Genomic DNA, 14,161 nt, shown 5'->3' with positions numbered 1-14,161 from the left:
GCTGATGTGCAAACCTGTGGATCAAAATACAACTTAAATCAGGATTGTCTTTACCTGAATTCATGGCATCTCCTAGAGGCAAAGTATGAATAAAACTGTACTCGCTTGCTTAACATCTGTTTTTGGATACACAATAATTTACCCATGGTCCCTAAATGCCTCACATGCAGGCTACAGTAGATGCTAGCTAGTTGGATGCGCACAGAGAAGCCTCTAGTCTCCACTCACTTGCTGCATATTGCAGTACAGTAACTCATACAGATGTGTGACCAACACTTTAATCAGAGTAGAATAAAGCATTATAATGTCAGATATACCCGAGCTGAGTGTTCTGTCAGTGTACCATTCATTTTAAATGTCAGGCCTGGAGGTCCACAAGTTGAGTGTCTTGTAAATAACATTAAAAATCACTCTCAGAATTCTTGTATCAGAGTACATTATGTGTGACCCAGCGCTACTGTGAAAAAAACTGAAATAAGGCAGATTTACCCAAGTTGCAACCAACCAATTTTAACTACATGGACTCTTTATAACACATTTTAAATGTCAATATCACAGTTAATCGTGTTAATTTAATGGTAGGAAGTCATACCCTTAGCATGACTAGTATACAGCCAAATAATTTTTGTATTTTAAGCATATTGTAATGTTGTCATGTATGTTATTATTTCTCTATTTCCATAGTCATCGTTAATGCGTCAGGAATGCTTGGAGCATGACCAGAGAATCGTAGCTCTCATCTCTATGGTTCGACATATTGAAGTCCGACTGAAACAGCAGCAGCAGCAGTCTGTTGGTCGCAGCCTCATCTCATTAGACGACATCATCAGACAGACTGAGGTGAAATATATATGGCTACCTGTGGACGACACACATCAGTGTACCTTTTTTGATGCTTATTGTTATTTTTCTCCATTTTTTTGGTATTTATAGTGGTGTGTTTATCCTTAAGAGTGAAAGAAATACAATAACAAGTGATTTAAGGATTAGCGTCTTACCAAACAGTATCAAGAAATCTTTTGTTTTATTTTTACTAATCTTCCTCTCAGGCTCTGGACCTTGAACTGCGCGACTTAGAGCCAGAGATCAACAAGGAAGTGGAGGCTGCTGAGCAACTGCTGAAACCTCAACCCAAAGATGTTCCTCCTCAGCTCCTATTGGCTCTGGAGAAAGATGGGCGGAGTTTGGCTCGAGGATACGAGGCTTCCAGAGCACTTTCAGAGGGCATTCTGCAAAGCCTACGAGACCACAGAGACTCGTACAAGGTAACAGAAGCAGGGAAGAACAAATGTAGGAGACACTTTCGATCAGATGTACTTTTCAGTCCATAAAATTTTGTATGTAGTTATTAGACGAGAGGAAAGATAGATGATCAACAGTAAGTTTCATCTTTTTGATTTTCCTTTTAGGATGCAGTAACAGCTGAGCAGAAGTCACTGGGACAACAAGTGGACAGTCTTTTGTCTTGGTTGAGGGAGACGGAGGCTCAGATGGACGGAGCAATGGAAAAAATGGAGAAAGCAGACAAAGATGAAAGTCTTGATCAGCTCACACAGCAGCTCAATCTCTGCAAGGCAAGTTGTCTGGAGTGAAGAAAAACTTTGGTTTGGTTTCACAAGCGCTCCACCTTCAGGGGCTACTGGAGCTACAACCAACAGTTCGACTTGATATGATTCGATCTACACAGGAACAGTTCTTCCCTCTAATGCCTCCACCTTTTTTTATTTTCCCTTCAGGAGCTCCAGTCCTCCCTGATGACTCGCTCCAACGAGGTCAACAACGTGGTCTTTGACATCCAGGTGTTCATCTCGGAGCGAGCCCAGGACCTGGGGCCGGAGCAGAGCAGGCAGCTCCTGGGGCAGCTCCAGCAGCTGCAGAGGTCCTTCCACAGAGCGTCGGGCCGAGCCCAGGCCTGGTCCGATGCTCTGTCTGCCCAGAGAGACAGGGAGGAGGAGAGGCAGCAGAGAGAGAAGCTGAAAGAAGAGAAGGAGGACAGAGAGAGGCAGAGTGCCAGGGAGAGAGAGGTTTGGAAAAACGTGATAGAGATGGTTTTAAATATACTCACATAGCTTTCATATTTAACATAGTTTATTTAAAGCTTTGTCTGTCATGCTGTTAACTGCTTTCTCACACAATATCTGAGCACTCATGTTCCATAATAATGTCAATCTGGAGAAACCTGATGCAAACTAGCTAACCTCCACCACAGTCTGAACTTTTAGCACCATTAGACATCATCTCTGACTTCTTCTCTTAGTTTCATACTTTGATATCGACCCACTGCTGCTGTTGTTGCTTTGCCACCTGACATGGACAGTATCACCACCTTCACTCTGACTCCTCAGGCTCTATATGCTTCTCTGCATGTCTCTGTAACGTGTTTTATTAACCAGTTTGCCTTGCTGTTCCAGATTGCCACTGAAGAAAATCGCTTGTGTCACGGCGGTAAAGAAAACAGATCTCATAGCAGAAAGCCTTGCTGGCTACAGAGCTTTGCTGTTTTTCCTCTTGTCTCCCCTAAATGCAAAGGAGAAAGAGGAAAAACAGCAAATAAACAGATATTTGTTTGATTTCTCTTTGTGTCATTTGTTGTCGTTCGACCAACATTTTGATGTAAATGTTCTATATATGTGTGTGTCTGCTTGTGTGTGTGTGTGTGTGTGTGAACTCTGGACACAATCTGCTCAAAGCTTGGCAAAGTGTTGCATTACACAGGAATTATGTTTAGGGCCAAATGTGCATTTAATGTGCTCTTCTGTGTTAAAACTGGTGAACAAAAGTCAGAAATGTTCTGTTTCTAAACTGTTTATGATGGACTCTTCCATATTATTTCACATCGGTATCAGTTTTTCTCACATTTTCTTCTTCTGTGGGTCTTTGCTCCTTTGCCTTCCTTCTCTCCTCCATTTCTCTCAGGTGGTTCAGCAGCAGAAAGCCGAGTGCTCTCAGAAACTAGAAGGCCTCAGCATGTGGTTGGCTGGAGCAGCCAGTCTGCTGGCCAGTCAGAGAGCGGGAGCAGAGTCAGGTGATGTGGACATCCTGCAGGAGAAGCAGAAAAAATTGAAGGTATGAAACAACATCAAACACACATAGTATGAAAGACTCACTTCAGTCTGTTTACTCAGTTTTCATTTGATGTTTTATTAGAATTACTTATGATTTGTCCAATTTGTTCACACAAACAAACCCTTTTTCATTCATCAAGCGAGTTTAAGACAAAGTTTTGAAAAGTGGCAAGAAATAAAAACATTTTAAAAAGATGATGCTAATTGGTCTTATTTCTAGTAACTACTTCAGAACAAAGAAACTTGGCTGTTTATTGTCTTAAAATAAACAGAGTAGAAGAAACCAAACCAAGGGTGCATTCAAATATCCATGCAACCATACTATACGCTGTGCCAGAGAAAGATTTACTGTGCTCCAGTAGACGGTATGCCAAAAATACCCAGATGTCCCACTACATTTAGTATGTAAGTCAGCTAGCTTTCATGGCCATTTTGACCAGTTGCATCACAGTGTCTCGTACAAGTAAAAAACTTGAGCCGCCAAGAACACACAAGCAGCTTATTTATCACAACAAACTGCGAGGGACAAAGTTTAAAGCGCAATTTTATGATGAAGTAGTATGTTCCAGTTATATGCAAACTGCATTAAACAGTACATACTGACAACGGCTGTAGTAGATACTTAAAGTAAAAAAGACAAAACATGCACTGTGAAAAACTGCCCAGTTTTTCACCCACCATAAAAAAATAATAAAACTTCTACCAGAGAAAAATGGAGAAATTGTTTTTAATTTGGCAAGTTGTAATAATTCTTTCCTGTCAGCTGGTGTTAGAAGCAGAAACAGCTGATCAGTTGTGTCAAGTAAATGTTCACTACGTCAGAACTTATTTCAAAAAAGGTGCTTCCATCTCCCATGAAGCACGTGAACTCATTGAAAAAGTCAAAAATTACCTGAAGTGAGTGGAAAAAATTTGCAATAACTTTGTCTTCTCTATTAACTTTTTCTTCTGCAGTGCATAAAATATATAAACACAACTACTATCTTTAGCAATCAAGGTTTTACAATATTTTGATAAGTTATTTACTTGCTGAAAATGTCCATTTTCTGTCTTCAGGAAGTACAGAAGGACCTCCAAACTAAAGGTGAAGGCGTGGCTGAGGCCATCCGGTCCGTGGAAGAGTTTCTGGCCGAGAGAGGAGAAAGTTTAATCCCAGCAGAGAGAGAGAACCTGCAGGGGGCGCTGGCAAAAATGAAGGAGCAGTACAGTGCACTGACAGATTCAGCAAACACGTCGCTGTCAGAGCTCGACACAGCCATCAACACCACTGTACAGCAGAACACGCAAAGGGTAAGAGGAGGATGGCGGTTGCACATATGTAAGATAAGATTAGCGTTTATTAATACAACAGCAGGGAGGTTTGCAGTGTCACACCAGCAGAGGAGATAATGCAAAAGTGTATATACATAAGTACAGGTGATATTGTGCAGATTCTTACGTATGTGGAAATTCAGGTATTGCATAGACTCCTCTGGATGTGGAAATGGATGTAGTTTACACTGTGCTTGAGAGGTTTTCCTAAAAAATGCATCCGACTTGAAACTGTTCATTTTTATCGACACCAGTTTTGTTTATTCCTGCAGTTATACGTTTTTCCACATTACAGACAGTGTTATAGGTTTGGTTTTTGCAGAAGGTAGAGGCTAAAATTCAGATATAATGCAACTACACTTTAATTTTCTACTGTGCTTGCAGCTTCTGTTTCATCTACTCATGTTTCTTTGTTCTATCCCCCAACTCTCCTCGTGTCTTCATGTGTCCAGGCGAAGGCGGTAGAAGAACTGCAGGAGACCCAAAGCCAGATCGGCTCTCTGCTGAATGAACTTTCCTCCCTGAACCAACCAGCCAAGAGAGGAGAAGGATCTGCAGCAGGACAGGATGTTCTTGATGCGTCGTTTTCACCACCAGAGGGCGCTGTGGTGTCACATACTGGAATGCTGCAGGTTAGTTGTCTAAGTTTAACACATTTTGACTTAAACGTCGTACAGCATGACCACGTTTCAACCTGTAACCTCCATCCTGTGTCTCCAGGCGGAGCTCCAGCAGCTTCAGGCTCAGCAGGCTCAGTTGCTGCAGATCTCCCAGTCGACTCGCTCCCTGTTGGACCAGCCGGACTCAGCGGTTCCTCCAGAGGAGAAGCAGCGACTCCGAGCTGCCCTGGACCAGCTGCAGGCTCAGCACCAGGACAGACTGCAGAGCTGCCAGGTACTAACTGTACAAATGCAAGGGCATGTTAAGGCTACAGACTATGTGAGGTGCTCGGTCCAGGAATATCACCATTATTTGTAAAACACATTTAGAAATGCAGACGTTGAGCCAAAGTGCTTTCTGATAGAGAATTTATAGAACAAAAAATTTACCTAACAAGTTTAGATATTACAGTTAATACCCTGCAATGCTACATATAATGCAAATTTATCAAGATAATTTGATTATTAGGGCTAAAACACTTTAAGTTTATTCATAAGTTTGCCTGATTATTTTGAATATTAAGGTTGAAATCCTAAATTGTTATTTATTCTTCAAATTTAAATAGTTTAGACCCTACAATATTATATATAATCAAATTTAACAGATTAATTTAAATATAAAGGTTACCACCCAACAATATGAAATATATTAATTTGACAAATTTAAATATTGTGGATAAAATTGCACAATATTATTTATTATGCAAATTACCTGACTTATGGAGATATTAATTATTAAGATCCAGTAATGTTATATGTCCAAATTAGCTCGCCTAACTTTTTTTGGAGGGGTAAGCCCCAACAGTGTTCTATGTAATACAAATGTACCCTCCTTTACATTAAGGTTAAGACTCAACAATAATATGTAACGTTACTTGACTAATTTTAATATTATGGTTGAAATTGTACAGAAGTATTTATTATACAAATATACTTGACTAATTTAAATATAAAGGATAAAAATGCACCAGACTTACATAAATATTAGGGTTAAGATCCTAGAATCTGATATACTCTACTAACTTACTTGACTAATTTATAAATTAAAGTGTATAAAATGATACAGAAAACCCTCAAAAATCTAAAGATTTGACTTAATAATGTTGCCGTTGATGTTATTTCCCATTATGTATTATCAAATTAACACTGGCTAAGAAACAAGGTGAAAACAGCTTTTACATGTCAGTGGTGCTGATGAATGTTTCCACTGTATTTAAACATCTTTCTGATATTATTGCTGTGACAGTAACTGACTGCTCTGTTTCTTACAGGACCGTCTGAGGAAATCTGAGGCTCTGAAGGATGAACTGACTAAATTCCTGCAGGAACACGGAAGTCTGGGCACCTGGCTGGAACAAAACGAACAGGAGCTACGTGCTCTGGGGGAAGGAGAAACTGACGCACAGGGACTGAAAGGCCGACTGGAAGAGCACAGAAAGGTGCAGAAAATACACGTTAATTACAGAAAACTTACTCAGAAAATCACAAGCATTTAGCTACATTCAAGCTTCTGCGTTAAATCTTCACTGTCGTTTGACAGGTAACTCCTGAGAAACATAGGAGTAAACTGCAGCAATGCAGGCTGCAAACTGCTTGGTAGTAACATGCAGTGTAGATAAAGACTCAGTGAAACTCAATGTAATATGCAGGTGTCTATAACTGTCTGGCTTGCTCATAATAAAAATGCAAGAACGTATATTTATAGCTCCACCAATCTGTGTATAGACTCAACCAGTTCTTCTCTTTCATATGCATTGCAATAATGTCAGTGAAAGTAACTATTTTCCCACATTTATTAGCTCCAACTGCAGCATATCAGCTCAGTCACCATAGTGTAGTTTTGTATGTGTTTTAAATACATAAAAAACTCACAACAGTGGAACAGAAACACTACCTCTACCTAGTGTTTAATAAACACACTAGTGCAGAGGGATAAATGCTCTGTTGAGTCGGACTCAGGAGTATAAATCAGCTTTACTGTGTATGTTTGGGGTCATTTCCATAAGAAGAAGCTGCTCTGTCATGTCAGACCATGTCAAACTGTGATACTGATAAAATATCGAAACAAGAGCTGCAGATAAAGACATTAATGTCGCCACGAGGCAGAGAAATTATTAGCAGCTGCACACCGTTAAAATATTGCCTCCCTCTCTAAACGAAACCAGAAGTTTGCTGCTGGAACAGTGTGAATTCTGCTTCTCATTATTGAGCGTGAAATTGTCCAGACAACATAACTCTTATTAATTTGAAGGTTGCAGGTCTGGAGCCGCTGGCCCTGCGCCTCCACGCTTCGATTAAATCGGCCGAGTCTGCCTCGAAGCGGAGTAAATGGGCTGAGAAATATCACTCGCTGCAACTGGAAACAAATTAAAAGCACGTACTGCCCAACCGTGTTTTTTTTTCTTCTTTTTCCACTGTTAATTATCGGTGGGAGAAGAGTTTCCATCCATCCATATGCCTCGACATGGCCTCACAATCACATTCTCTCATCTGAGAAACCCTAGTTTAAGATTATTTTCTTGTTAAGAGTCCCCTGACATCAGATTTACAGTGTTTAATGTGCTTTCTTTACACATTTTTTCCCACCCAAGTCCTGGAATTTGAACTAGTGACCTGCCGATCTCTGTCATGCTTCCCATTTACATTCAGACACACATGCAGTATCTGACCTGGGACTGTTTCTGTATTTCCAGCTTGCTGAGGATGTAATTTGCCACAAGGCCGACCTGCGATTCGTCTCCATCTCCGGTCAGAAGGTTCTGGACTCGGTTCAAGGAGCTCTGGAGCAGGTCGGTGGTTCAGATCCGGCTCTGGACGGCACCAAGCAGCTGGTAACTGACAAACTGCAGGATGCGAACCATAGATACACGACACTACACACCAAGGTGAGGACACTAATATTCTACGTATCATTTTTTTCACTTCTTTTCCTTCAATCTACATATTTATTTGAAATAATCTGTTTTCTGTGTGCAGTCAACAGAGCTGGGCGGCCGTCTGTCAGGCCTGTTGGAACGATACCAGCAATACCAGGACGAGGTCGTCTCCCTCCACTCGTGGCTCAGCACTCAGGAACAGAACCAAAGCATCGCCAAGCCCAGCGGGGAAACAGACCCTCAGAACCTGCAGAACACACTACGACAAGTACAGGTGAAGCTCACAGTAGCAGACATTCACTGAAATACACACAAAGTGAAAGTAAACGAGCAAATATGAGCTTCAGAGGCTTGAAAAATCAGTGATGTAGCCTAATTGTTGAACCAAAAATTTTAAATTCATTAATTCGAGTCACCTCTGAAAAGACGGTGTAAAGCTAAAATGGACTGTTGGAAACATTGACAGGTGTAAGAATCATTTGTCAGCTTTAAAGATGATTGAATTGTGATTATGAGTGTGTTGTCTGTCTGTAGCTGCTTCAGGACGAACTGGCCGAGCGCTCGGTGCAGCTGGAGAAGGTGAAGAGAGCAGGAAGAGATCTGGTCAGCACAGACGAATCTCCTTCTCTGAAAGCTGTTGACATCCTCTGTGCAGCAGGTAACTTCATCTGGTCGTTAGTTTTAATCACTGAGCCTACGTTGGAGCTCTTGCTTTTTGCATTTTGTCTCAGTTTATGACAGCAATCACTCACTACTTGCTCCTTTTGTGTTCAGACGGTTTAGAGAAAAGGTTCGGCTCGCTGTCTACGTCCGTCTCAGAACGGGCCGAGCAGCTGCAGACAGCTGTGGCCCAGTCGGTCAGCGTCCAGGAGGGTCTGAAGGGGCTGCTGAGCTGGTTGGACAAACTGGTTCTGAACCCCGGACCAGTAGAGCCGACTGCACAGGCTGTACAAGACATCCTGACTCAGAACCAGGTAGGATCATAACCAGAATAATTATGCAGGTTTTTATCAATAATCAAGTCCCAGCTCAAATGTGGAAAAGAAATTATAAATTAAAAATGGCAGCCAACTTAAATGGCTTCTGCTTATTTTAAATCAAGATGTTCACCCTTGAAAATGGAATTTTAGCTACAGTGTTCTCCAAACAGGTCTTCTTAGTGAAAAAATCACTGCACGTCTTTCATTGTCACATCTATGAATCATTTTATTTCACATCTCATTTGTTAAATCCATCATCTCCTCTTCCTCCTCCAGAAACTTCGACAGGAGCTGCTGTCCAGGCAGGGCAGTGTAGAAGCAACGCGGGACTCCATTTCTAAACTCCTTCAGAGCTCCGACGCCTCCACAGCTTCAGGCCTGCAGGGGAGTTTGGATGAACTGACTCAGCGCTACACTGCAGCTCAGGCCAGCCAGGCTGAGAGGGAGGCCGAGCTCAAAGGGTTGCTGCCCAGGTTGGAGAACTACGAGAGGCTGGGAACCGACCTCCAGGTGTTTACCCAGAGCAGGCTGAAGGCCCTGAGCCCTGTGGGACAACCGGACCGCAGCGTGGACGACTACAGACAGACTGTGGAGGTTAGAAATGTGATCATATTGTCATCGATGAGTCATCTGCAACATGTAAAGATATCAGTGGTTTCAAAGCTGTCAGTCAATCCAACTTTGTTGTCCATGCATCTTTTTCTCAGGAGGTCAGATCTGAGCTGGAGCAGGAATCCGGTCAGCTGAAGTCCTTCTGCAACATCGGCACTGAGCTCAGCCAATCAAAAGCCTTCAATAACACTCAAAGCTTATTGGACAAAGTCAAAGGGGTGACTGATGAGTTCACCCAGCTGGAGGAAAATGTTAACGAAAGGTAAAAATGTCATCAAACAATAAGTGAAAAACAGCCATGAATATGAACTATCAATGTTAATTTTGCATTATTTAATGAACTTACATTTAACAGATATCTGTCAACGTGTGCATCTCTATTTCAGTAAACCAGAAATTAACACACCCACCCAAGTAATCCTCCCCACCCTACCTAGAAATACATAAAAAGAGTTTAGAAAAATAAAAGAAAAAAGAAAAGTAAATAACAACACTACAGATATTTCAGTTGAGGTACAGGTACATCTTATACTAACGTACACAGAGGGCAACTTATACATCCCCAGGTGCTTCTACTCTATGCACCAAGTCTGTTTTCTCTACGTAGGCTATAAAGGGGCAAATTTACAGATTCAAGACTAATTTCTTTTGAAAGAAATACATTATTTTGTATAAAGGTTAGATTTCGAAATAGGAGTAGTTTGCATGATTTTCTAGGGGGTTTCTCTCTCCTTTAGTGTGTTATATAGCTGATTTTTGTGCTTTATAAAGATCTACAAACTTATAAAAAACAAAATCCACACTACATGGAGATATTCCTTCCCACAGAAAGCTTTGCCCCTTACCTGCCTGAAATGCTTTATTTAGACTCCAGACTTTTCTACTGATACATATCTCGGTCACCATGTAATATATTTGCATAACACCAATCAAGAACTAGTTTGGTTGTTAGTTTAGTGCTGCAATATACAGTATGAAAAAATGAATGTGTTTGTTTTTTTATTAAAGCACACAAACATATTCTTGTAGTCCCCAAAATACAGTCTTGAACCTGTAAATGTGCACAATTTGGCCTCTTTAATTCCTATTATTTGCACAGTTCACTATAAAATACACTAGAGGGCACCAGATACAGTCTGTTAGTAATCTGTTGCATCTTCAGTTGGATAATATTTAGTCCCACTTGTTCAAATCTAACAGGGGTCAACTATTTTCTGACTGGAATCGAATCAGAAAATCCCTGAGACTGAAAGCGATTTCCAGAAGATGAGTTGTGATTATTTGCAGATATGCGTTTAAACTTCATTACGATCTTCTGTGTGGAACATGCTACACCTCAGGCATTTCCAAAATTTGTTTTCTAAATCCGTAACCTTCATGAAGCACCGGTTGCTATGCCGACACCATTTGACGTGGTATCAGTGAGCAGGCACACTTGAAGCCTGTCAGCGGGTGGCTGAGAATTTATAAATACCATCAGTCTGGCGCAGATTTATTGGATTACATTTCAGTTTGGTGAGCCGCTTGTGGTAAATCAACCATCAAATGCTGACCAGCGGTATATTTTATTAATGCCTGTACAGATATTAAGAAAAGAAGAATGCAATTTCTGAAACATGTCTGTCAGTAGGCTGCTGTTTGGTGGAGCAGACCAAGCATGATAAAGAGGATTATTTACTCTGTTGCATGATTTTACTGTACAGAATACACATGGGAGCTGTTGAGTAAGCCCTGGTACTAATATAAGCAGAGTTCATATGGCTCATTGTCCGTCCTATAAACTGCCCTCTCAGATAACTCCCAGCCTTGAATCCCGCGGGAGAGAAAATAGCAGCATGATAATGATACTGCTCCATGCCAGACAACTTCTCCGAGCTGTTTTGTCTGCAGGCAGTCAGCACTTTTCCAGCCGGAGCTCGAGACAGATCACGTACAAAGAGAGGGAGGTCAAGGCTGTGTTAATGCTGCCTGGAGGCCAGCGTGGACCTTGAATGCTTCTTGTCAACAGTGCTTTGTGTATTCTTCTTTTAGAGAATATTATCCAAACCCATTCAGAAGAGATCATACAATTGCTGTGTTTTGAACTGACAGCATAAATATGTGGTTTTAAGCGGAATATTCTCTTCTTTCTCTTTTCTTCTCCTCCTTCACACAACTCCTCTTCATCCTCCCTGCTACCGCTCCCTCCCTTCCCTTGATGCTCTTCACATTGTCCTCTTCCTCCCCCTCACACAGGTTTGCTGCCATTCAGGCCTGTGAGCAGCAGCTGCTTCAGTTCCGCGGCCTCTCCGGCTCCCTAGTCAGGTGGCTTCAGACTGCACAGGACCAGCTGCCCTCCAAGGAGGCCAGCCTCAACACTGAGGGCCTGCAGAGGAGAGTCCAGCAGCTCAAGGTGTTTGTCTAATGATTAATGAACAACTTACAGTGCCTATAAAAAAAAATAACCACCGCCTTTGGATGTTTTCCCTTTATATTGCTTGCCAGTGTTGAATCATGGTCAATTTAATTTGACTTTCTTGACAGGAATTTACAAAAAAAGACTCTTTCATGCCAAAGTGGAAACAGATTTCTACTAATCTCTGCTAATAAAATACACATAAAATATGTGATTGCATAAGTATTCACCTCCATTAAAGTGACTCACCTAATTTAACACATATGCAGCCAGCTGGTTCTAGAAGTCACACAGTTAGTAAAATGGAGAACATCTAAGTGCATAATATAAAGACTCCTGTATCTGGAAGGTCCAGTCACTGGTGAATCAATACTCCTGGCTAGAACTACTCCATGAAGACAAAAGAACACTCTAAGCAGCTCTGTGAAAAGGTTACTGGAAAGCATAAGTCTGATGATGATACAAGAATATTTCCAAGTTACTGAATGTCCTTAGAGTCCAGTTAAATCCATCATTAAGAAATGGAAGGAATACAGCACGTGTAATTCCGTGTATAGTAGGTTGTCATCAAAAACTGAAATAGACTAGTGAGGGAGGCCACCAAGACACCTATGACTCCTCTGAAGGAGTTACAAACTTCAGTGACTGAGATGGGAGACACTGTTCATACAACAACAGTTGGCTGTTCTTCTTCATTCAAAGATTTATGAGACAAAGAGAAAGACTCTGTTGAAAAATGCTCATATTAAGTCTGGACTAGAGTTTGCCAGAAGGCATGTCGGAGAATCTGAAGTCAACTAGAAGAAAGTGTGTTGGTCTGGTGACATCAGACTAGATGCTATGTTTTGCAGACACCAAATACTGCACATCATCACTAATGCACCATCCCCACTGTGAAGCACGGTGGTGGCAGCATCATGATGTGAAGCACGGTGGTGGCAGCATCATGATGTAAAGCACGGTGGTGGCAGCATCATGATGTGAAGCATGGTGGTGGCAGCATCATGATGTGAAGCACGGTGGTGGCAGCATCATGATGTGAAGCACGGTGGTGGCAGCATCATGATGTGAAGCACGGTGGTGGCAGCATCATGATGTGAAGCACGGTGGTGGCAGCATCATGATGTGAAGCACGGTGGTGGCAGCATCATGATGTGAAGCACGGTGGTGGCAGCATCATGATGTGAAGCACGGTGGTGGCAGCATCATGATGTGAAGCACGGTGGTGGCAGCATCATGATGTGAAGCACGGTGGTGGCAGCATCATGATGTGAAGCACGGTGGTGGCAGCATCATGATGTGAAGCACGGTGGTGGCAGCATCATGATGTGAAGCACGGTGGTGGCAGCATCATGATGTAAAGCACGGTGGTGGCAGCATCATGATGTAAAGCATGGTGGTGGCAGTATCATGATGTGAAGCACGGTGGTGGCAGCATCATGATGTGAAGCATGGTGGAGGCAGTATCATGATGTGAAGCATGGTGGTGGCAGTATCATGATGTGAAGCACGGTGGAGGCAGCATCATGATGTGAAGCACAGTGGTGGCAGCATCATGATGTAAAGCATGGTGGTGGCAGCATCATGATGTTGGGATGCTTCTGGGCAGCAGACCCTGGAAAGCTTGTAGAGGTTAAATGAATGCAGCAAAGTATAGAGAAATCCTGGAGGACACCCTGATTCACTTATGATCCTCGGGCTAAGTGACAGAATTTGAACAGTTTTGTAAAGAAGAGTCTGGGTAAAATTGCAGCATCCAGATGTTCGGGCTGATTGAGACCAACACAGTCTCAGCGCTGTAACTGTGTCCAAAGGCACATCTAATAAATATTAACCTCAGGGGGTTAAATAATTATGCAAACCCTTATTTTACATTTAATATTTTTAAATAATTGACCTAACTTTGTAGAAATCTGTTTTCACTATGACCTGAAAGAGTCATTTTTTAAAATTTAAATGTTGGAAAGACATTGAAGAGAAAGCTTCCTCTGGTAGGGAAACCTTCCTCAGGCACTGAAAAAAAAAAAAAATGAAGCCAACGACTGCATCGAGTTTTATCAACGCTTAATGATTCACTAAAATGCTTTGTGGCTTCAGGACTTGCTGAAAGACTGGGAGTCACAGGGATCCAGAGTTCAAGAGTTGAACAAGTCTGGCTCCGAGCTGGAGTCCCTCATCATCGACATCACCGCCCCTCAGACCAAAACCGGTAAGAACAAGGAGTGATGGAAGGATTACCAAACAGAATCATTCTCCCACTCCC

The 14,161-nt window shown here is 41.9% G+C and overlaps 1 protein-coding gene across 21 annotated transcripts in view; it reads left to right on the top strand.

The window, feature by feature from the left end:
• Positions 1-14,161, top strand: part of macf1a (microtubule actin crosslinking factor 1a) — a 335,093-nt gene that overhangs the window by 229,690 nt on the left and 91,242 nt on the right. For 20 of the 21 annotated variants that reach the window (XM_055017589.1, XM_035945394.2, XM_055017581.1 and 17 more), the window contains 17 exons: positions 685-840; positions 1,050-1,265; positions 1,410-1,574; positions 1,737-2,024; positions 2,917-3,066; positions 4,122-4,355; positions 4,829-5,008; positions 5,097-5,270; positions 6,307-6,474; positions 7,729-7,920; positions 8,012-8,185; positions 8,446-8,569; positions 8,686-8,885; positions 9,168-9,485; positions 9,599-9,765; positions 11,739-11,895; positions 13,996-14,107. In XM_055017589.1, coding sequence (XP_054873564.1) covers positions 685-840; positions 1,050-1,265; positions 1,410-1,574; positions 1,737-2,024; positions 2,917-3,066; positions 4,122-4,355; positions 4,829-5,008; positions 5,097-5,270; positions 6,307-6,474; positions 7,729-7,920; positions 8,012-8,185; positions 8,446-8,569; positions 8,686-8,885; positions 9,168-9,485; positions 9,599-9,765; positions 11,739-11,895; positions 13,996-14,107 — 3,175 coding nt within the window. The remainder of the gene's footprint in view (positions 1-684; positions 841-1,049; positions 1,266-1,409; positions 1,575-1,736; positions 2,025-2,916; positions 3,067-4,121; positions 4,356-4,828; positions 5,009-5,096; positions 5,271-6,306; positions 6,475-7,728; positions 7,921-8,011; positions 8,186-8,445; positions 8,570-8,685; positions 8,886-9,167; positions 9,486-9,598; positions 9,766-11,738; positions 11,896-13,995; positions 14,108-14,161) is intronic. The other variant, XM_055017587.1, reaches the window with a different exon arrangement.

This window comes from Amphiprion ocellaris, chromosome 15, assembly GCF_022539595.1.
Source record: "Amphiprion ocellaris isolate individual 3 ecotype Okinawa chromosome 15, ASM2253959v1, whole genome shotgun sequence".
NCBI classification, from domain to species: domain Eukaryota; kingdom Metazoa; phylum Chordata; class Actinopteri; family Pomacentridae; genus Amphiprion; species Amphiprion ocellaris.
The sequence above is the reverse complement of the archived record's forward strand: the minus strand, read 5'-3'. Positions and strand labels throughout refer to the sequence as shown.